The sequence below is a fragment of the Prionailurus viverrinus genome, chromosome E2 (genome assembly GCF_022837055.1).
Source record: "Prionailurus viverrinus isolate Anna chromosome E2, UM_Priviv_1.0, whole genome shotgun sequence".
NCBI lineage: Eukaryota > Metazoa > Chordata > Mammalia > Carnivora > Felidae > Prionailurus > Prionailurus viverrinus.
This window is the reverse complement of record NC_062575.1, coordinates 3,556,288-3,579,092: the sequence shown is the minus strand read 5'-3', so window position 1 is coordinate 3,579,092 and position 22,805 is coordinate 3,556,288. Positions and strand designations below refer to the sequence as shown.

Here is a 22,805-nt window from a genome sequence, read left to right as displayed (position 1 = left end):
CCTGGGTCTGAAGGAGGAGGGGCTGGGGGCCTGGACTCCTGGTTTGAGGGAGGTGGGGATGAGGGTCAGAACTCTTGGGTCTGAGGCAGGAGGGTCTAGGGATCTAGACTGCTGGGTCTGAGGGAAGAGGGGCTGGAGGCTTGGACCCCTGGATAACTTATTGTAAATTCATACTATGGGTCATTATTGCATAAAAAGAATGAACCGCTGGCAGTTGCCGCAACACGGATGAAGGACAAAAGCATCATTCTGAATGTAAGAAGCCAGACACCAGACTGCATGCAGTGTGACTGCAGTTAGAGGCATTCCAGGGAAGGCAAGACTATAGGGGAAGACAGGATCTGCGGGGCCAGGGGTGGAGGAAGTGATCACCAGAAAGGGAACTTCTTCCGGTTTTGGAAATAGTCTCTGTGGCAACCCTACTGGCGGTTATACGCAGGACTACATACATTTGTGAAATGTTACCAGCACGTTCACTTAAAAATAGTGAATTTTATTGCATGTAAGTCGTCCCACAATAAAGCTGACTGAAAGAAAAACTGAAATTTTTTTTACAATCTGGTTTTGGAAATTACTTGACCGCAAGTAACTCATTTGATTTACGATTCGATCGCGTTTGTCTGCAATCAACAGACATGCTTGAGAATTCTTAGGAGGTGAGAAAAATCTGGCTGATAAATTGTTTCCAAATGTCCCAAGAGATTTTTGAATATTGGATTGGATGACAAATCTGATGTAACGTTTTGTAGGTATAGAATGAAATGTATTCACTTGGGTCTGTAGCTTTTGTAGTTTGGAGCTAATGATTTTTCCCCCTTGGGGTGATGTTGCTCATTTCTGTAGTGCCCTGAAAACTGTGAGTTCCATGTGCCCTCTTAGACACAGGGCACCCAAAGGGAACACAACAGCCCTGGGTCCAGGATCTGTGATTGGAGACTCAGCCTAGGAATGTGGAAAAAGTTCCCAGAGGAGGGGAAACCCAAATAGGGTTTTGAAGGATGCATAGGAGTTTGGCAAGTGAAACAAGTGAAGAGGGGCAACCAGACAGGTGTAACAGCGTATATAAAGTCTAAGAGTCATGAGGCAAGTTGTTTGGAGAGAGACGCACGTTTGGGACGAGAGGAGGTTGGCTTGAAGGGAGAGGCAGCTGGCAAGAGATGTGGCTAAAGGGAAATTTTAAAAGAAAAAGTAAACAATAATACCAGCAACTATTTATTGAGTACCTACTATGTGTATTTAATCTACACAACCCACCAACGAATAGGTTTGTAAGGCAAGAATAGGGATGAGGCAAAGGTGGCTGAGTCTGGTGAAAAGCCTCTCCCCTTTCTGAGACTGTGGGAACTTGGGGCTCCTGGGCCATGGAGGGAACAAGGCGTGGGAAAGGGGAAGGTGCCATTGAGGCTGTGCTAAGGAACCCCAGACCCTGACCTACACAGATCTTGTGTCAAATTCCTGCTCTCCTTCTTAGATGTGTGCCTCGAGCAGTGACTTTCCTTCTCCCAATTTCTGGCTCCTCTTACCCACCACATGGCAAAGAGTTCACATCCTTCATATATAAAGAGCTCTTATGAATCTGCAACAAGGAGAGGGGAGCATAGCCAAAGGGTATGATGGGCAGTTTGCAAAGAAGTAAAGTCAACACGCACGCGAAACTACTCGGCCTTCCTAGGAAGCAAACAAATGCTCATTAGGAGAATTACAAAATGATATTTTCCACCTATCAGATTGGCAAGATCGAGACAATGCTCCTGTCCGGTGTTGGCAGGGATGTGGTTAAACACATAGTCACACCCGCTGACGGAAGTTTCAATTAGGACGACCTGCCCGAAAGCCGTTCAGCGATACATGGCACAAATGTGTGTGCATATCTCTGAGCCGGTCATTCCTCCCGTAGGAATTTGTGCTAAGGCAGAATTAGTCATTTGGAAAGAAAGATCCACAGGAAAATGTTCCTACAGCCCTGTCTCTGTGTAGCCTGTCAGTAGAGGCGTCCTGCTCTCTACTAGTCCTTCTTCTGTATTCCTTTCCGCAATTATTTAATGAGCACCTACTGTGTCCCAGACATTGAACTACACCCTGGGGAAGCCAGCAACAAAACAGACAAGGTCTCTGCCCTCACAGACCTCCTGACGCTGACAGTGAAATTAATTCATCTGTATGTGGCTCCGGACAGACTCTGCCTTCAGCTTTAATGTTTAAGAACACCCATGACTTCCTGGGGGTGCCTGGGTGGCTCAGTCGGTCAAGCCTCCGACTTCGGCTCAGGTCATGATCTCGTTGTGGAGCATGAGTTCGAGTCCTGCATCAGGCTCTGTGCTGACAGCTCAGAGCCTGGAGCCTGTCGGATTCTGTGTCTCCCTCTCTCTCTCTGCCCCTCTCTGTTCACTGTCTGTCTCTCTCTGTCTCTCTCAAAAATAAACATTAAAAAAAGAAGAAGAAACCCATGACTTACTTACTTAACCACCAGTATGGGGAGCTGAGAGGGCAGGCTGATTATCTCTCTCTGTTTTTAAGTTTATATACCAATGTACATATTTTTAGAGTTAAAAAAAAAAGTATAATATTCTGCGTAGGATCTTTGCCAGGCAAAGTGATGGCTGATTTTACTGTTTTTCACCTTCTGTTCATCTGTCTTTTCTCATTGTTCTTGGGTAATGGTTTCTTCCTTGTGAAAGCATCCCATGTGGAGTAATGGGAGGGCAGTGGCTAAGAGCATGGGCACAGCAATCCACGTGGCCAGTGATGGATGAGTAGACGAACAAAATCTGGTATACACATGCAGTATTATCCGGCCATGAAGACACTATGCTACATGCAGTAAGCCAGTCACAAAAACCCAAATGCCATATGATTCCACTTAGGTGAGGTCCCTAGAGGAGACAAAATCATAGAGGCAGAAAGTAGGACAGTGGATGCGGGAGGCTGGGAAGTCGAGGGAAATGGGGAGTCTGTGTATAGTGGGTGCAGAATTTTGGTTTTGCAAGATGAGAAGAGTTCTGGAGACGGATGGCGGGATGGTTGCACAGCAGCGTGAATGTACTTAATGCCCCTGAACTATGCACTTAAAAATGGTTAAGATAGTAACTTTTATGTCATGTGTATTTTTCCATAATTAAAAAAAAAAAAAAGAGGAGGTCCCAAGAGGAGGAGAGAGAAGATGAGCACTGTGTGTTCAGATGCTGGTGCTCTCAAATTTCTTTGGTTTTTGTTGTTGTTGTTGTTGTTGTTTGGTTTTTTGGTTTTGGTTTTTGAGAGGGGGGAGGGGCAGAGACGAGACAGGGGGAAAGAGAGAGAATCCCACCAAGCAGCCTCATGTTGTCAGCACAGAGCTCGATGCAGGGTTTGAACTCGTGGACTGTGAGCTCATGGCATGAGCCAAAGTTGGATGCTTAACCAACTGAGCCACCCAGGCGTCCCTGGTTCTCTCAGCTCTGAATACAGCATTTCCTGTCTGAGCCTTTTTCTCCTCTTATGTAAACTGGGCTCCTAATAGCATCTACCTCAAGGGTAGGGTTTTCTGCAAAGGACAAATAATAAATAATTTCATCCTCATGGGCCGTATGGTCCCTATTGCAACTATTCTGCCATTATAGCAGGAAAGCCACCATAGACAAGGTACACGCAAATGAGCATAGCTGTGTTCTAATAAAACTTTATTTACAGAAACAAGCAGTGGGCCATGGTTTCCCAGCTCATTAGAGTCTGGAAGGATGACATCAAGTAAATCACAAGGACCTAACACACAGTAAGTGCCAGAACATTGCTGCCTGCTAATGTTGTTATTACACAGTAAATAATACATGCAAATTCCTTCCCCTGAGGACCTCCCACCTGGTTCCCAGACACACCCACGGTGTTTAGAAACTCTCTTTGGGGGATCGTTGTTGAGGTTTGTAAATTCTTGATAAGCATTGGGTGCTGTCCCAGGTGCTGAGAGACTTCTCCCACAAAGCCCTTTGCTTTCCCTATGGGGGCGGGGTGGCCCAAATTCATCCTCTCTCTCAATCTCTGTCTCCTGTTTTTAGGAAATACATGTAAAGTTTTTAGGGGTATAAGGACATCAGGGCTGCAAATCATTTTTAAATAGTTCAGAAAAAGCGTGGGAGAGAAAGAGAAGGAGAGAGAGAGACAGGAGAAGGATAAAGCAAAAATGTTTATGTTCACTGTTAATGTCTGGGGAGTAGCTGCTAACAGGTACAGGGTTTTATCTGGGGCAATACAATGGTTTTTTTTCAGTTTTTATTTATTTTTAAGAGAGAGAGAGACCACAAGCAGGAGAGGGGCAGAGGGAGAGGGAGAGAGAGAATCCCAGGCAGACTTTGCACTGTTAGCACAGCACCCAACATGGGGCTTGATCTCACAAACCACAGAGATTGACCCGAGCCAAAAGCAAGAGTTGCACTTTAACCGACTGAGCCACCCAGATGCCCCAAGGAGCAATAAAATATTTTGGAACTAGATGGAGGTGATGGTGGCCCCACACTGAGAAAGCACTAAATGCTACTGGGTTGTTCACTTTAAGATGGTTAATTTTATGTCAATTAAAAAAAAAGAAACTTGGTCAAAACACTTGTATAGCACCCTCAGTCTCTCTGGTCCTTACAGTGACCCTGGGAACCCACGATCTACCCTCATCATCCCTCTGTCTTCACGTTCCACTCCTCTGCCCTCACCCGCTCAGCCCCAGATATGCTGACCTTGCTGATGCACACCAGACAAGCCCCTGCCTCAGGACCTTTGCACTGGCTGTTGCCCCTGCCTGGAAACCCTTCCCCTGGCATCTCCACACCTCACTCCCTCCCTTGAGTGAGGACCTCAGCGAGGCCTTCCCCAACCACACTATGACTTTTCAGTAGTATCCCCAGAGCACCTCCTGGGCCCTCCCTGACCCCCTCCCCTGCCTTATTTTCCTTCACGGTACTATCATCACTGACATTCTAAACCGGTGACTTTTTATTTTGTTTTCCACCAGAATATAAACTCCACAAGGCAGGTTTGGGGCTGTTGAGTTCCCTGGTCCCTAGAATGGCTCCTGGTGTAGATGCTTGATAAACATTTGTTGGAGGAATGAATGAATGTCTCTGATACACGAGCGGTCACTGGGGGCTCCGAGCGAGGGCGGGGGGGGGGCGCTGAGGCTGTTGGTTGCTTTGGATGTCAGAACAGGCACTGGAATGTAGAGCCAGCTGCCGAGCTGTTCCTGGTTCCCGCGTGTCACCTGGGTCATTCAGCTATAGGTTCATCGCTCCTCTCTTTTTCGTGGAGGCTGAGCCTTGAGCCCTGTTCTAAGCATTTTGTCCTCAAACCTCACTCCCCACTGGCCTTTACGGCAGGTACTAGGACTCAACGCTTGTTTTTCAGGAGGAAACCCAAATAGACTGCGAATCACCTGCCCCACCCCGGGATCTAAACTCAAATTGTCTGAGTCCCTTCCTGGTCGCTGCCCACCCCCACCCCCAGGCCAAGCCCCCTCCCGCCAGCCTGGGAGCCAAGCTCCCCCCCCTCCTCCCCACCGTTTCAGGAGACTGACCCGCCCTCCATCCTTCCCAAAGAATAAACAGCCCCACCACCAGCCTCCCTCCCCCACCCTCCTTCTCCGCGGGGCCCAGGCGGGTTCTCAGACCCACCCTGTGTGCCACACCAGGGTGGACCCATCTCAGGGGATGTGCAGAGAAAAACCTAGCCCCTCGCTCTGCACACTTAGGGCAGCCCCGAGTTGGTGTCACCTCCCCAACCAGACCCGGGCTTGGGACAACCCCATCCGTGGTGGAGTTTGGCCACCCTCTCGTTTGCTGCTGTCACGGTCGTCACCATGACCAGGACTCCACTGTCACACGCTCTGGCCAGACGCACCCCCTACAGACCTGACCCGCCAGCCTCCCCAGGGTATTCCCTCTGCACATTCCTGACTCATTCTCGAAATTCAGGTCAAAGCCCAGCTGCCTCTTCCTCCAGGAGGCCATCCCTGACTACCCCCCCCCATAAAGTGACCACACCTGCCTGCCCGAAGTCACTCCATCTCCTCACCTTTGTTTTCTTTCCTCCACGGCACTTCCCACGATCTGAGAGTCTGTTCACGTGTGTGCCTCCCTGTTTATCTCCTGTCTCCCGCCACGCCCACTGACACAAGGGCAGGGGCTTTGTCTGGCCAGCACTCAGAACTCTCTTGGCACAAAGTAGGTCCTTAAGTATTTGCTACTCCGTGACTCTGGCACATTGCGTCTACCAGTGTCAACACTGAGAATGTCATCCCTTGCCGCACTGTCTTAGGAAAACTCCTATTCATCCTTCAGAACCCCATGCAGCCATCAGTTAACCAGGAAAGGCTTCTTTCACTGGCTCACACACCCACTATGAGGCTGAAATAAGGGCCCCCTCAGGGGACACGCAGAGCCCTGTGCCACCTTCACTAGTGCACGTGACAGCACAGTCTCATCCCCCAATTAGACTCTCCTCTTCAGGGCAGAGAGTGGGGCACAGATTGGGTCTCAGGAACCATTCACCGAACGAATAAGTCAATTAACACATATGTAAATAAATACAGCTCCCACCTTATTTATAGCTGCCAAAAACCTGCTGTCACCTCACATTTCCTGTGACTTTGTCCCCCCAAGAACACTCTGTCCTAGGAATTCATCCGCAAACCCTACAGTTGGGGCGTGGAGGTGGGCAAGTGTGTAAGGAGGAGAGGTTGAGGAGACAGATGGGGTGCTTTTAGATATGACGCTGGGGGAGCTTAGCTGATCAAGCCCCAGTGGGGAATTCTGTGTGGTGCCTGGGCCCCCCCGCCCCCACAACCCAGAGAATCAATCCAGTCCCCGGTGACGGAGCTACCCCGGTTTGGGGACACCAGCAAACACTGACCCACATAGTCTTTGCAGCTCACTTCACAAAAGGCGCTGACCCTGGGGACGGGCGAGGGTTTGGAACGGGTTCCTAGTGACTGGTTTCCTTGGTGAGTCTCCAGGGTTCACTGCCTCCGCCCAGGACTTACTGAGTCAGACTGCGCAGGGGTGGGAGCCTCCACTGGTATTTGGAAGTCACTTGCTCTGGTTTGAAGAGAGGGAGGGGCCTCCTTTGCGGCCGGAGAAGGAGGAAGGAGGCGCTGGACCCAGAACTAGGGTGGAGGCTCTGGTTTCGGTCTCAACTTCTCACCTGCTGCTCCAGACCTCGGAGCACCTGGAGGCAGGGACTGGGGCACCTGTGCTGAGCCCTGCCCTCCTCCCTCAGACCCCAGCCCCTCCTCCCTCAGACCAGGAATCCAGACCCCCAGCCCCCATCCTCCCTCAAACCCAGCAGTCCAGACCCCCAGTCCCTCCTCCCTCAGACCAAGGAGTCCAGACCCCCAGTCCCTCCTCCCTCAGACCAAGGAGTCCTGGTCCCCAGCCCCTCCTCCCTCAGACCCAGGAGTCCTGGCCCCCAGCCCCTTCCTCCCTCAAACCCAGCAGTCCAGACCCCCAGTCCCTCCTCCCTCAGACCCAGGAGTCCAGACCCCCAGTCCCTCCTCCCTCAGACCAAGGAGTCCTGGTCCCCAGCCCCTCCTCCCTCAGACCCAGCAGTCCAGACCCCCAGTCCCTTCCTCCCTCAAACCCAGCAGTCCAGACCCCCAGTCCCTCCTCCCTCAGACCCAGGAGTCCAGACCCCCAGTCCCTCCTCCCTCAGACCAAGGAGTCCTGGCCCCCAGCCCCTTCCTCCCTCAAACCCAGCAGTCCAGACCCCCAGTCCCTCCTCCCTCAGACCCAGGAGTCCAGACCCCCAGTCCCTCCTCCCTCAGACCAAGGAGTCCAGACCCCCAGTCCCTCCTCCCTCAGACCCAGGGGTCCAGACCCCCAGTCCCTCCTCCCTCAGACCCAGGGGTCCAGACCCCCAGTCCCTCCTCCCTCAGATGCAGAAGTCCAGACCCCCAGTCCCTCCTCCCTCAGACCCAGGTGTCCTGGCCCCCAGTCCCCTCCTCCCTCAGACCCAGGAGTCCAGACTCCCACTCCCTCTTCCCTCAGACCCCGAAGTCATAGTCCCCCTAGAACCTCCTCCCTCAGACCCAGGAGTCCTGGCCCCCAGCCCCTCCTCCCTCAGACCCTGCAGCCTTGGCCCCTGACTCTCAGGCAAGGCCTCTGTGAGGACACTCTTCTCCACCTGCACCTGCACGTGAAGAAAGGACCTGGACTTAGATCTGCGTTTGTGTCACATGGCCCAGGGCCACTGTGACCTTGGGCTAGTGGCCTCCCCACTCTGAGCCTCTGTGTTCTCTGCTAGTGGGCACCGGTCCCAGCCCCGCCTGCCTCGCAGAGGGTAAGGGGCCTGCTCCTGTCCGTGGACCCCAACCCAGGGAGGACCAAGCTCAGAAAGTATCTGTGGCATGGATGTGACAGGGACCCGGAGTGACAGAAGCTGGAGGCAGAAGCACGGGACCCTCCTGCCTCCCCCTGCAGCACCCTTGGGAGCCGCACACAGCACACCCTCCCCTCCCCTCCGCCTCTCAGGCCTGGAACACTCTTCCCTCACCCTCCCGGCCACCTCCTCGGGCTGCCAAACTCGCCCTTCAGGTTCAGCTCTGCCTGCCCCTCCTCCTCCAGGAAGCCTGCCCTGACCCTCTTAGCCGCCTCCCATCCCAGCACACGTGGGAAGAAAGGCCACCACTGACACCCAACCTCGCATCTCTCTTGGCCGGGCGCTGAGAGGGCTCTCCCTTAACGCCGCCAGTGTTGTGATCCCCATGTTACAGCTGGCCGGACTGGGGCACAGAGAGGTTGAGGGATTTGCTTAGCGTCCCACAGCTAGCAAGGGGCAGAGTCACGACGCGGCTGCGCAGGGAAGCTAGCACCAGAGGATTCAGGGTGTAGATTGTAGGGCCCGGGTTCCGCCCGTCCCCACCAGGTACCTGCTGTGTGACCGCAGACAAATTCCCTAAAGGTGTGTGTCCGCACTTCCTCAGGTGTAGACGGGAGATAATGGAACCCGTTTCCTAGGATGTTGTGGGGATCACACACACACACACACACACAGTACTCAGAAGAAGACCTAAGCACACCCGCATCATGTAGGAAGTAATAAGTATTATCAACTCTATTTCGTGGCAAAGTCAGAACTCGAACCCCCACCCGCCCCGGCTCTTTGCCATCACCCCACAGGATTGTCTCCCCTTCCCTCTATTCCTTCATCCCCCCCCAACCCAGGACAAAGGGGTGCTTCCTGTGGTTTCCAGCCTCGCTCAGCGTGGACTGTGGGGTCAACACAGGCCGGACGAAACAGTGAAGCATCGTCCACACGAATGCACCGAAAGCCAGTATCACTCCAGCACTGAATGTGTGCTAGACCCTGTTCTAATGTGCGGCAGACGGAGCATGGGGCTGAACGTACAGAAGTCTCTGCCCTCCGGTCACTGGGGGGCTCAGTCGGTTAAATGTCCAACTTGGGCTCAGGTCAGGATCTCACAGTTCCTGAGTTCCATCCCCGTGCAGGGCTCTGCGCTGACCTTGACGAGCCTGCGGGGGATTCTGTTTCTCCCTCTCTCTGCCCCTTCCTGGCTTGTGCTCGCTCTCTCTCTCTCTCTCTCTCTCTCTCTCTCTCTCTCTCAAAATAAATAAAAAATACATAAAGATAGGAAAATAAAAAATACATAAAGAAAGGAGTCCTGGCCGCCAGCTCCCTCCTCCCTCAGACCCAGGTGTCCTGGCCCCAGCCCCCTCCTCCCTCAGACCCAGCAGTCCAGACCCCCAGTCCCTCCTCCCTCAGACCCGGGTGTCCTGGCCCCCAGTCCCCTCCTCCCTCAGACCCAGGAGTCCAGACTCCCACCCCCTCTTCCCTCAGACCCAGAAGTCATAGTCCCCTAGAACCTCCTCCCTCAGACCCAGGAGTCCTGGCCCCCAGCCAGGATTCCTCACGATGCTTACATTCTAACAGGGGGGACATAAAATGAACGGGTAATACAGTGTGTTACAAGGTGATAAACGCTCTGGAGAGAATTTAGGGAGCAGGGAGAGACCACAATTTTAAATAGGGTGGCCAGGCTTCTCAGAGAAGGTGACACTCAAGCAAAGAGCTGAAGGAGGTGAGGGAACAAGCCAGGAGGATATCTGAGGGAAGAGGCATTCCAGGCAGAGGGCAGAGCAAGCGCAAAGGCCCTGGGGCAGGACTGGCTCTCAGGGCTCGAGGGGCAGCAGGGAGCCCAGTGTGCCGGAACCCGGAACCCGAGTGATGGAGGGAGAGAGGAGGTTTGAAGGATGTTCGTTAAGACTTTGCAGACCTCAGCTCTTATCCCAGAAACGGGGAGCCCCTGAAGGGGGCAGAGCAGGGAGTGCTGTGAGCTGACCTAGGTTTCTGGGGCTCCCTGCAGGGAGACTAGACGAGGGGAGGAAGGGAGCAGGGGCCTGTCGGGAGGCCGCTGCAGGTGCAGGTGCAGGACATTGGCAGGGACCAGGTGAAGGTCACACTGATAATGGGCAAGGCTAAAAGGGGGCTTGCCCGCCCCTCCTCCTGCTCTCCCAGCTTTGGCGTTTGCTGCTCCCGTCCTCTCCCTGCAAGTGTGACCTGGGGTGAGTCTCTTCACCCTCGGTGTCCTCAGTTTCCTCCTCTGTGAGGCGGAGACCCCCGGCCCTCACCTCACTGGGTTTGGGGGAGAAACGACAGGTATGGCTTGGGTAGCAAGGCCCATGGCACAGGGGAAGTTCTCTAAGGGAGATTTCAAGCCTCAGGAGCTCGTTAACGTCAGTGAAGTATTTGGGGCTCGGCCGGGCGCCGAGTGGGTTTGAGTCTCACCAGAGGGGGTTATTGGAGGGAGTTTCTCGGGGAAGAGGCCAAGGGAGGGGTGGGGGCCCAGGGCTCCGCGGAGGCAAGAACCCTGAACAGGAGGTGGGCCCAGGGCAGGCACAGACCCCGGCCCCGGGTTCGAATCCCAGCCCTTCCACACTGACCGCCCCTCTCTGAACCGCCAGCAGGTGAAATCAGAGCTCTGCCCTCCCACAGGCGGCAGGAGAATCGGAAAGGGTATTGGAGGCAGAGCCCTCGGTTCTGAGGTTCTGACGTGTGAACGGGTGTGACATCAGATGACTCTTGTTGTCCCTGTTCTAGGGTTGTTATGACAGAGCCGGTCCCGGTTCCTGGCTCCCCGGAGGCCGGTCCTGTCCCCCCCACCCCAGCCCGGGTCCCTCCGCCAGCCCCGCCCAGGTGTGTGCCAGGTGAGTGCTCAGGTATGCGGAGGCGGGGTGGCCGGCGGGAGCAGGAAGGACGGGCCGTTGGGAACCCAGAGGAGAGCAGAGAGCCAGCTGGGCCCCCGTCGCAGCCACTGCCTGGCAGAGCCTGCCCGGCAGGTGAGGAGGGGGCCTAGCCGGGAGGGGCTGGAGGTGGGGACTCCTGCGTCTGGGGGGGGGGGCAGGAGCAGGGGGCCAGGACTCCCGGGTCCAGACACCACGAAGCCCTTCAGTCCTGACGAGGTAAGGGATCGGCCCCGTAGCCCGAGGTCATAGTGGCTGAGGAAACACATGAACGGGTCTGGCTCTAGGAGGAGACTTGGAATCAAAATCCTTTGGTCCTTACAGTCGAGAAGCTCTAAGCCCGAACCCCTGGGCCCCTAAGGAGATCAGGCTGGGAGACAGGATCGCTGGAGAGAGGAAGGAAAATGGGGTACACATAGATTAGGGAGCCGAACACATGGATCCCTGACAGATTTGGGGGGGCAGGGTACTAGGTGTGAGGGAGGAGGGTCTGGGGGTCTGGACTCCTGGGTCTGAGGGAGGAGGGACTGGGGTCAGGACTCCTGGGTCTGAGGGAGGAGGGACTGGGGGTCTGGACCTCTGGGTCTGAGGGAGGAGGGGGGTGGGGGCAGGACTCCTGGGTCTGAGGGAGGAGGGGGCTGGGGGCAGGACTCCAGGGTCTGAGGGAGGAGGGGACTGGGGGCCAGGACTCCTGGGTCTGAGGGAGGAGGGGGCTGGGGGCCCAGACTCTGGGTCTGAGGGAGGAGGGACTGCGGTCAGGACTCCTGGGTCTGAGGGAGGAGGGACTGGGGGTCTGGACCTCTGGGTCTGAGGGAGGAGGGGGCTGGAGCCAGGACACCTGGGTCTGAGGGAGGAGGGACTGGGGTCAGGACTCCTGGGTCTGAGGGAGGAGGGACTGGGGGTCTGGACCTCTGGGTCTGAGGGAGGAGGGGGCTGGGGGTCTGGACTCCTGGTCTGAGGGAGGAGGGGCTGGGGCCCAGACTCTGGGTCTGAGGGAGGAGGGGCTGGGGGCAGGACTTCTGGGTATGAGGGAGGAGGGGACTGGGGGTCTGGACCTCTGGGTCTGAGGGAGGAGGGGGCTGGAGCCAGGACACGTGGGTCTGAGGGAGGAGGGGACTGGGGGCCAGGACTCCTGGGTCTGAGGGAGGAGGGGGCTGGGGGCCCAGACGCTGGGTCTGAGGGAGGAGGGGCTGGGGGCAGGACTTCTCCCTGGGTCTGAGGGAGAAGGCCACTGGGAGCCTGGACCTCTGGGTCTGAAGGAGGTGGTTGGGCCAAAATCCTAGGTACTGCAGGCCAGGTCAGGCCCTCACTTCTTTGCTGGCTCCCAGGGCACCTCCAGGTGGCAGGACCCCCCCCCATTCTCTACACCATGAGCACCACCACAGGGTAAGTGTCCCCAGCCCCTTCCGGCCACCCTCTTACCCACGCCCCCAGGTAGCATGGACAGCAGCCCAGGCCTGGACAGCCCCCTTCCCTGCTCGGCCTATAGTTACAGCCACTGGCCCAGAGCAGACACGCCCGGGTTCAAATCCAGCTGCCAACACTCAGGAGGTGTGACCCCGGCCCAAGGACCTCACCTCTTGGAGGCTCCGTTCCTCCTCTGTGAAACAGGGACAATTTTGAGGGCTTGACAGGAAAATGAAGGTAACAGGACTTAGCAGATCATCTGACGAAGAGTAGGTTCTCAGCTCATGGCAACTGCTGTTGCCGTTATCTTGTTATTAAATATTGACCTTTTGCCGAAAAAATCCGGGCTGCTTATAACAAAGGCTCAAGTCTCCTGGAGTGAGCAGGGAAAACAACAAAGGGAGGCCCATGGGAATAGCGGCATGGGAAATGGGCGGTAGTGAGCTCTCCAGCACAGAGGTAATCAAATTGTGGGGCGATCTGACCAACAGAACAGGATGAGGAGCAGAGCTTTGACTTGAAAGTGTTCCTCGTTCCTGCTGAGCCCTGAGTTTCCGTTACTTCTGTGCACTTCTTCTTGGAGAAGGTGACCTAGGAGGAGGAGGTCAGGGGCAGGAGACAGAAGGATCAGGCTGGGAAGAGCCTGGCCCAGGGGGATGGAGAAGATAAGTCTGTCTACCGCAAATACTAATGCTATTGTAAAAACGCCCATTTATTGAGCAACTACTGTGGGCTGCCCTTTGCATCGTGAAAAGTAACCGTCACTGAGGCCGTGAGGGCCCTCGACTCTGAGCGAATCCACCCACAGCTCTACCAGACAGAGGCTATAGACGGACTCACTCCTATCTCAGAAAGGGACACCGAGGCAGGAGAGATGAAGTCTCCCACCCAGGGTCCTGTGGCAAGGCGGTAGTTGACAGGGCGTTCAAAGCCAGGTCTGCGTGATGGCGAAGACCACACTCTCCACCACCTCCCAGCACCACTCCCGGCCTTACCCGCCTGAAACCGAGCTCTGGCCCTGCCCTCCCCTGCCCCTCCTTGGTTCCCCATTGCTCTCACAATGAAGTCTTTCCCGCTCTGCTTGGCATTCAAAACCCCCATGATCTGCTCCCAATTCGCACGGCCCCTCTCACACTTTTCTCCCGAACCAGCCCAGAAGCTGCCCCCAAACCAAGTGCCAAGTCTATCTATGGTGAGTTTGGGAGCCAGAAAACCCCAGGCTGAAACTGGGTCTGAGGGAGGAGGGGCTGGGGCTCTGGACTCCTGGGTCGGAGCGGGGAGGGGGCTGGGGTCCGTACTGCGGGGTCTGAGGGAGGAGGTGGGTGTGGAATCAGGATCCCTTGGTCTGAGAGAGGAGGGGCTGGAGGTCTGGAGTCCCAGGTCTGAGGGAGGAGGGGCTGGGGAGTCAGGATCCATGTGTCTGAGGGAGGAGGGGCTGGGGGGTCAGGATCCCTGCCTCCTGGGGAGGAGGGGCTGGGTCTTCTGGGTCTGAGGGAGGATGGGCTGGAGGTCTGGAGTCCCAGGTCTGAGGGAGGAGGGGCTGGGGAGTCAGGATCCATGGGTCTGAGGGAGGAGGGGCTGGGGGGTCAGGATCCCTGCCTCCCAGGGAGGAGGGGCTGGGTCTTCTGGGTCTGAGGGAGGAGGGGCCAGGGGCTGGGGCTTCTGGGTTTATCCTCCTTCTCCCCCACAGAGCAGAGGAAGCGTTATTCCACTGTGGTTCTGGCAGACGTTTCCCAGTATCCAGTCAATGTGAGTCTGGGGTCTGCATTGCCGCGGGGAGCCTTAGGGGAGGAAAGGCAGGCAGGCCTGGGAAGATGGCGGTGTCGAAGGCGGTCGGGCCTCCAAACAGCAAGAAGCTGCAAGCTCAGTTGGCCCATCTGCAAGGCGGGGCTGCTTCTGCCCGCCTGCCCTCAGCGGTGGGAATCCGGCAGAGGCAGTCAGTTCCACTTGAATCTGCCAAGGTCCTCCTCCAGACCGGCTGTTAGGCCGGACAGGCAGGCCCCAGGGACAAATGCTACGTCAACCTGTGTGCGTAGGGGCCAAAGTGTGCCAGGTGCTCTCTTGGAGGCAGGGGTGCTTAGAAGGGACTAGATCCAATCCCTGCCTTCAAGAAGTCTCCAGTCTCGCTGGCAAGACACACGCAGGCGCCAGTCGCTCTGATGAAAACAAAACAAAGGGTCCCATAGGTGGAGCCGGTGACGGGACGCTTTCTGGAGGAGGTGTGGTTACTGTCAGGCTGGAAGGCGGGGGCAGGGGATTCTGAGCCCACCTGGCGCCCTCCTGGGGCCCTCCTGGGACTCCCTGCTTTCTCCGCACCCCTGCCAGCACCTGGTGACGTTCTGCCTGGGCGAGGAGGATGGCGTGCACACCGTGGAGGATGCCTCGCGGAGGCTGGCGGTCATGGACAACCAGGGCCGCGTCTGGGCCCAAGAGATGCTGCTGCGCGTGTCTCCGGACCGTGTCACGCTGCTTGACCCCATGTCCAAGGTGTCAGGGGACACGTGGGTGGAAGGGGCAGAGGCATGGAGAGCTTGACTCTAGGGACGTCCGAGTGTGACTCTTGGCCCCCATGCGTCCTTCCTCTGGGAACTTTGGCAAGAGCACTCTGCCCTTCGTTTTTGGAGCGTCACTGGCTTCCTCTGTTAAATCAGAGCTGTGATACTGCAGCCCCGCAGGGTCGCCTGGGCCGTGCTGGGGTCCCAGCTGGCACTGCTGTCACCATTTGGGATCCTCGGATCCGAGCCTCCGTTTACCCGCTGTCCCGCCCCGCAGGAGGAGCTGGAGTCGTACCCGCTGGGTGCCATCGTGCGCTGCGACGTGGTGACGCTGCCTGGCCGGAGTCGCTCGCTGCTGCTGCTGGTGTGCCAGGAGCCGGAGCGCACGCAGCCCGACGTGCACTTCTTCCAGGGCTTGCGTCTCGGGGTGAGCGGGCCGGGGTCCGGGGAGCCACCTCAACGCAGGGCTGGGACCCTGCGGACGCCAGGGGGCGGAGCCGGAAGTGGGAGGAATCCAAAGCTGAGGTGGTGATGGGGCGGGGCCTCTGCGCGGGGCGGGGCCTCTGTGCGGGGCGGGCCTGGGCCAGTGGAGGGGGCGTGGCCTGGGCCAGTGGAGGGGGCGTGGCCTGGAGAGAGGCGCTGGAAGGGATGGGGGGTTTGAGGGCAGGTGGGACCGGGACGAAGTAGAATGGAGACTGAAACTAAGGGCAGGGAGGGAACCTGACAGCACCTGGGGGAGGGTGGATGGGAGCAGCCAGAACTCGGGGCGAGTATGGCCTAGGGGCAGGAAACCCCAGCACCCCGGCTCCGGGATTGGGGACGTGGTTTAGGGCAGGGGAAGAAGTAGCAGAGCGCGGGCGGGCGTGGGCACCGCGTGTGGGCGTGGGCACCGCGTGTGGGCGTGGGCACCGCGTGTGGGCGTGGGCACCGCGTGTGGGCGCCGACGTGGAGGGACTCCGGCACCCAGCCAAGGAATCGACTGAACCGGACCGCGGCTGGGACGAGGGGTAGGTGGGGTGAAGGCCTGGCCTGACAGCATGATTGGCAGGCGGAGCTCATCCGAGAGGACATCCAGGGGGCTCTACACGACTACCGGTCAGGCCGCGGGGAGTGCAGGCCCGCGGCGCTCAGGTAAGAAAGAGGGCTGGGCGGGGAGCGAGGGGAGAAGCGAGGACGGGTGGGGTCTCAGTCTCGGCATCCGACAAATGGGCTGCCACCGCTCGCCCACAAGAGAACGAGTTTGGAAGCCTGTCGAACAGAGCGTGGTTCGGGTCTTGCCAACCCCCCGCAGACACGTGTACCCCCTCTCCAAGAGTACTTTTCCTAGTGCTGGTCCTCCGTTTCTCCTCCCTCAGGCCTCAGTTTCCCTCCGCACAGGTGCTCACCCCTCTCCTTGTCTCCAATTTCTCCGCGCCACCTGCAGCCTAGGTTGGACTTGGTTCTGAGCCCCGCTGTCTCCCCCGCCCTGGCCCCGGGTGGACCCAGGCTCTTTCCCCTCGTCCCTCCGCAGGGCTACGCAAGAGGAGCTGCAGCGCCGCCCCTCGCCGGCCGCCGAGACCCCTCCCCCGCAGCGCCGCCCGTCAATCCGCGCGGTCATCAGCACGGTAGAGGCGGGCCGGGGGCGACCCCAGGCGGAGCCCATCCCGGAGGCGGAAGAGTCGCTGAGGCCGCGGCCTGGCCTGGCGGGGACCTCAGGCAGCCCTGCCCCGGCCTCCCCTGACCTGGGGCCCCGCGGCCCAGACCTGGCCAGTCTGCAGGCGGAGCGGGAAGTGGTGCGTGGGGCAGGGCTAGGGCGTGGGGGCGGACCGGCTGTGGATGTGTCCCGCCTCCCGGGAGGGGGGTGGTGTCAGACTTCTGGGGGTGTGGCCGGGGCCGGCGGTGACCGATCTAGGGGGACAGGGACAGGCATCCCAGGGCTCGGCCTGGCCTGGGAGGATGTCAGGGCGCTCGGCCTAAGTAAGGGCTTTGCCTGGGGTGATGAGGGGCCTGGACTCCGCATCCCCGAGTCCCACGCGTCCCCTGTTCTGTCCCCCAGGACATCCTGAACCACGTGTTCGACGACGTGGAGAGTTTCGTGTCGAAGCTGCAGAAGTCTGCGGAGGCGGCCCGGGTGCTGGAGCACAGGGAGCGCGGCCGCAGGACCCGGCGCCGGGCGCCTGGGGGTGAGGGGCGCCCCCTAGTGGGATCCGGAGCATCCAGTCCATCCGAAATACCGTCCCTCTCCCTACGGCCTCCCCCTGCCCCCTGCCCCCTGCCCCCTGTCCCTACCCCCCGCCCAGGTTTGATGCCCCATCACCGGGGATCCCACTGGGCCCCTGCCTCCCCCCACCCCCCTGCAGAGGGTCTCCTGACGCTGCGGGCCAAGCCGCCCTCCGAGGCCGAGTACACGGACGTGCTTCAGAAAATCAAGTACGCCTTCAGCCTGCTGGTGAGAACAGGTCCAGCCTGGGCCAGCGGGGGGCGGGGGGGTGGGGTGGGGTCAGGGGCACGGCGAGCCTGCCACGTCCGAGCTCTGAACCCGGCACCTGCCCCGTCCCTCAGGCCCGGCTGCGTGGCAACATCGCCAACCCCTCGTCCCCTGAGCTGCTGCACTTCCTGTTCGGACCCCTGCAGTTGGTGAGGCACCCCATCCTTAGGTACCCCCTGTGGCAGGAGGAATCGGGGTTCCACTTCCGGAGGGGGGGAGGTGATGGCGTGCTCACTCCTGCACCCCCGGCAGATTGTGGACACATCGGGAGGCCCCCAATTCGCAAGTGGAGTGCGGCGGCCGCACCTGACGTCTGAGGCGGTGGCGCTGCTGCGGGACAACCTCACCCCACGGGAAAATGCGCTCTGGACCTCTCTGGGGGACGCGTGGACCCGCCCGGGGTGAGGGGCGCCGCGACGGAGGGGCGGGGCCGGCAGGGAAGGGTAGTTGCTGGGCTTAGCTAGAGGTTGACCAAAGCAATTGAATGAACCCAGGACCTATGCCGGGACCCGGCTGGAGGAAAGGCCGGAAACTCCTGTGAAGGAGAGGCCTAAGACTGACCAAAAGACCGGGATTGGAGGAGTGGGGTGGGTTGTACCGGAGGGCTACGGCTTCGGGAAGGACTAGCCTGTAGGTTGGGGAAGGCGGTAAGAGCAGAGCCGGAGGAGACTTGGGGGAAAAGAGGCGGGATGTGCTTAGAATCAGAAGGAAGATTCAGAGGCTGGGCGCAGCGTTAGAGTGGAATCCCTGTATTTGCAGATACAGTGGATGCCGGGGGCGGGGCTTGGGCAGGGCTTAGGTGCAGGGGCGGGACTTCGATGCCGGGGAGAGGCTTGGGGCGGGGGCGGGGCTGGGCAAAGGGGGGCCAGGTAGGATAGAGCCAGGCCGACAGGAGGGGGAAACCTTACTGAGGTTAATAGGGCTGGAGGCTACCCCAGGAGCCCTGAGCCCCGAGCCCCTCGGCCACAGGCTGGAGCTGCCCCCAGAGGAAGGATCCCCGTACAGCCCTGAGTTCTCCAGCGGCTGGGAGCCCCCGGCCACTGACCCGCAGGGCCGCGCCTGGGGGGACCCAGTCGAGAAACAGCAGCAGCACGAGCGGCGGCGCCGGCAGGTGAGCACCGGACACCCACCCCCGCCTCCCCTGCCCAGGTGACACAGCGGGGCCGGGACCGGGCAGTCTGGCCCTACCTGAGCTACTGCTCTCCTCTCCCCTGCAGCAAAGTGCCCCCCAGGTCGCTGTCAATGGGTGAGTGCCGCCCCCAAGGTGGGACAGGTGGGGTCGAGGAGGGGTGCACCCTGGGGGCTCCTGGCACTGACTCCGTTCCTTTTTTCCGTCTTTCCTTCTGTCTTCCCGGCTCATCACAGGTGGGTGAGGTGGTGAGGAGGGAGAGGGGCCCGGGCTGGGAGGGAGGGGGCGCAGATCCCAGGGCTGGAGGGAGGAGGGGGTTGGGAGTGGGTAAAGTCTGAGAGGCTGTGAGAAGGCAGTAACTTCCCAGGGCCTGGGGAGCTCCCTGTCTGGGTCCCTAAGAGGATAGAGCCCCAGGTGTTGGAGGCAGAGACTGGGGAATTGGGCCTTTGGGGTTGGCAGAAGAGCCCGACTTTGGTGCTTGGGGCCTTGGAGACCCAGCCAAGCCCTGGGCCTTCAAGGGTCACGGGGCACGTTTCTGGGAAAGTTGGGAAGTGGTAGTATTTCCAGGCCCCTGAAAGAGGTGAAGACGGAAGCTGGACCCTCACTCTCCCAAGGCTCTAAAGCCCTTGTCTCATTTCCTGCTGGAAGTGTTATACTGAGAGCCTTTAAGGGTTAAAAAGTTGGGGAAATTGAAGTTTGAGATCTGGACTCCTGAGTTTCTGGGGGAGGAAATATCAGGGGGGCTGAGTTCATGATTCCAAAAAGCAATGGGGGCACAGACTCTAGGGTCCTGGGGCATAAGGGGCATAGATGACCCAGGACTCCAGGGTCCTCGCGCAAGTCGGGGGGCAGATGTGAGGAAGCTTCATGGGATAAGAAGGCAAAGCTGCAGGAGCAGAAGGGGGGTCTGGGTGAGGGCCCCGGCAGAGGGTCTCAGCAGGGACAGCGTGCTGGGAGCTGCCAGCCCCACACAGGGGGCGCCGCGGCCCTGAAGACCCCCCCTCTCCTTTGCACAGGTAGGCCTGATCCGGGCTGAGGTCCTTCTTCCTGGGGCATCGGAGCCCAAATCTTGCTCCCTGCCACCCCGGCTGCCTGGTCTTGCAGAACTCCCCCCTGCTTCTGACTCTTTGGGCTTGACACCCCCAGCTTTCACCTTCCCTTCTCTGAGCCTCCCTTCTCTGCAGGGAGAACAAGAAGAATAATCCCTTCCTGGAAGAGAGAGAAGTCTGTGAGGTTATACAGGCTAGCAGTTAAGAGCTCAAGGCCCTGGTAGAGCTCAGGTTCATATCCAGCTGCGTGCCCAGGAGACCAGAATTACTCGGGGCATGGACTGCGGGGCCAGGGTGGCAGCGCCTCTTTCTTGCTCTGTGACCTTTACCTCATCGCGCCACCTCGTGTCCCTGTTCCCCGACTTCCTCACCTGTAAAATAGCTGACGACAGGGTCTGCAGTGGGGGAGAGGGGTTCCAAATTCGTGGTTACACCGAGGGCTGTGTTAAAAATCAGATTAGCCAATCTATGTAAGAGACTGAGCAGAGGCTGGCACCTAGTCAGTGCTATATAACCACTGTTTGTATCCTAACTATGGGCTACCCGAAGCATGAGCCCATTACGTATAGGTGCTTAGTAAACAGCTGGCTCTAGCTGTGTGATCTGGGGCAAGTGATTTTCTCCCCCTGAGCCTTAGATGTCCTCATCTGTAAAAGGGAGGTGACATCACTGCCTGTAGTTTGTGCGGCAGCACGGTGGCCGGGCACATAAGGAGCGAACGGCATTCAAGTTGTTACTCCGATTTCAAATCTCTATTAACAGTATTAACCTGGCCCCCTGCGTTGACCTCTGCTTGGCTCTAACCCCAGCTCACACCAACCCCCTACTGCCCAGAGCAGGGAGACTGGCTGCCTCCTTATCCCCAACCTGTGTTGTTCTCCACAGTCACCAAGACCCTGAGCCAGAGGCTGAGTCCCAGCTGGAGCCTGAGGGAAAGTGGGTCCTATGTAACTATGACTTCCAGGCCCGCAACAGCAGTGAGCTCTCTGTCCAGCAGCGGGATGTGTTGGAGGTTAGAGGGGTGGGGGGTGGGGCCAAGGGACGGCAGGGGGCCCAGCTGTAGCTGCAGACACAGGCTGTGAACCATCCTCTCCTACCCCCCTCAGGTCCTGGATGACCAGCGTAAGTGGTGGAAGGTTCGGGACCAGCGAGGGCAGGAGGGATATGTACCGTATAATATCCTGACACCCCACCCGGGGCCTCGGGCAAGCCGCAGCCTGGTGAGTCTGGGCAGATTTTTGGGGACGATCAGGTGTCAAGGGCACTGACAGAGGAAGTAGCTGGAGGTGGGGGTGGGGGGATGCAGAAATTTACCTCCAAAAGGCGGAGGAGCTGGGACTAGGTCCTGTCTTTGATCCCAGTGCTCCTCTGGCTCCCTCTCCAGGAGAATAGCACTCCTCCTCCCCCACGGGCCCGGGCTCCTGCCTCCTCTCGCCCCACCTGGGACAGCTGTGATAGCCTCAACTTGGACCCCCTAGAGAAGGGTGAGTGGTGCAGGCACCTTCGGGGAGCCGTCCTTGTCCTCGCTTTCCAGTCAGGGGAACCAAGGTTCGGAAAGACCAAATGGACTTCGAGCCCATCATGAGGACGCTGGAGGTCTCCCTTCTGGCCCCAGGACCCTTCGTCCTGAGTCCGCCGTCTCTCCCGGTTTCCCCGCCTGCAGAGAAATTCTCCCAGATGCTGTGTGTCAACGAAGAGCTGCAGGCGCGCTTGGCCCAGGGCCGCTCAGGCCCCAGCCGCGCAGCCCCGGGTCCCCGCGTCCCGGAGCCGCAGCTCAGCCCGCACTCGGACGCCTCGGAGGTCCGCGCCTGGCTGCAGGCCAAGGGATTTAGCGCTGGGTGAGTGACTGGGGTCGGCCGGGGAGCCGGAGGCGTGGTCGCAAAAGGGGGGAGTCTTGGGAGTGGCCTAAAGCGAGGGTCGCTCTGGTGGCAGTGAACGGCAGTGTGACTGGCACGTTACTGCGGGCTTGGATTGGGGTCTCCGGGCGCGCCTGCCTCCGCGGGAAAGCTGGGCACACGCGCCCCGCCCCCTCCCACAGCGCACTGTGACTGGGGGGCGGGAGCCTTCAGCTCAGAGCAAGAATGCTGTTCCGATTGGACAAACGGCGGGACAGAAGTGACGTGATTGGCGGGGCTGAAGGGCTTGGCGCTGTGATTGGCTGGCGGGCCTGACCGCTCTCCCTCCGCTCGCCCAGGACCGTGGACGCGCTGGGCGTGCTGACCGGCGCGCAGCTTTTCTCACTGCAGAAGGAGGAGCTGCGAGCCGTGAGCCCGGAGGAGGGGGCGCGCGTGTACAGCCAGGTCACCGTGCAGCGTGCGCTGCTGGAGGTGAGCGGACGCTCCCGGGCCGGCCCGGGAGGGCACCCAGGGCTCGGAGACCAGGTGTCTGATTTCCACCCCGCCCTCCAGGACAAAGAGAAAGTGTCAGAGTTGGAGGCGGTGATGGAGAAGCAAAAGAAGAAGGTGGAAGGCGACATGGAAACTGAGGTTATCTGACCCTTCCCGGCTCCCCTGCTCAGTTTTTCGAGGAAGCCCCGTGGCAGAACGGACTCTGCAGACTGCTGCCACCCATGGAAGTAGACCCCTCCCGAAGGCCCCAGACCTGTTCCGGTGGAGCCTCCTGAGTGAGCGGACTGGCCGTGAGTGGGAGGGAAGGGCCATACTCGGGGTCCCCGCGCATTGGGATATGCTGCCCAGTCTATAAACAGCCTCCTTGTAGCAGACATTTTCAAACTGCTGTCCCTTCTCTACCGGGCCACGAGGGGTCCAAGAGCCTCTCTCACCCCCGCTGCAGCCTCAGGAGGACAAGGAATCTGCAGGTCCCCACCTTTTCTGGTTTCTTTCTCTGAATCCCTCTCCTCCCTTCCCACCCCCCACTCACGTCCCCACCCGACATGCTTTCTCCTCACCTCTCAGCCACCAGTCTGTCCTCTAGTTCACTCCAGAGGGACCTTCTGAACGGCCAACATCCCAGGCTTCCCTTGCTCAAACTCCTTTCCTGACTCCCCACGGCCCTCTTAGCCCTAGAGCCGAGCATCTGAGGTTT

General features: G+C 58.8%; 1 protein-coding gene across 4 annotated transcripts; it reads left to right on the top strand.

Annotated features, from left to right (window-relative positions):
- The first annotated feature begins 11,184 nt into the window (after positions 1 to 11,184).
- On the top strand, positions 11,185 to 22,482 carry EPS8L1 (EPS8 like 1). 4 transcript variants are annotated; one of them, XM_047835167.1, is made up of 20 exons: positions 11,185 to 11,309; positions 12,542 to 12,599; positions 13,772 to 13,812; positions 14,311 to 14,369; positions 14,946 to 15,107; positions 15,393 to 15,542; positions 16,164 to 16,246; positions 16,626 to 16,887; positions 17,151 to 17,277; positions 17,455 to 17,543; positions 17,657 to 17,731; positions 17,835 to 17,983; positions 18,552 to 18,693; positions 18,800 to 18,828; positions 20,646 to 20,772; positions 20,867 to 20,980; positions 21,145 to 21,244; positions 21,424 to 21,598; positions 21,955 to 22,087; positions 22,169 to 22,482. In XM_047835167.1, the coding sequence occupies exons 1-20, from the start codon at positions 11,192 to 11,194 to the stop codon at positions 22,253 to 22,255; spliced, it is 2,280 nt and encodes a 759-aa protein (XP_047691123.1). In that variant the 5' UTR covers positions 11,185 to 11,191; the 3' UTR covers positions 22,256 to 22,482. The 4 variants fall into 4 exon arrangements, with proteins under 4 accessions (XP_047691123.1, XP_047691122.1, XP_047691124.1 ...); XM_047835166.1 differs by having other exon boundaries at positions 11,190 to 11,309; positions 12,497 to 12,599; XM_047835168.1 differs by lacking the exon at positions 11,185 to 11,309 and adding an exon at positions 11,314 to 11,432 and having other exon boundaries at positions 12,497 to 12,599.
- The last annotated feature ends 323 nt before the right edge of the window (positions 22,483 to 22,805 follow it).

Excerpts from the sequence above, each read along its gene's own strand:
- EPS8L1 (XM_047835166.1), top strand. The coding sequence starts at position 11,192 with ATGCGGAGGCGGGGTGGCCGGCGGGAGCAGGAAGGACGGGCCGTTGGG. Across the intron at positions 17,278-17,454 it reads CCGGCGCCGGGCGCCTGGGG|AGGGTCTCCTGACGCTGCGG; the intron begins GTGAGGGGCGCC and ends ACCCCCCTGCAG. Across the intron at positions 22,088-22,168 it reads TGCAGCGTGCGCTGCTGGAG|GACAAAGAGAAAGTGTCAGA; the intron begins GTGAGCGGACGC and ends CCCGCCCTCCAG.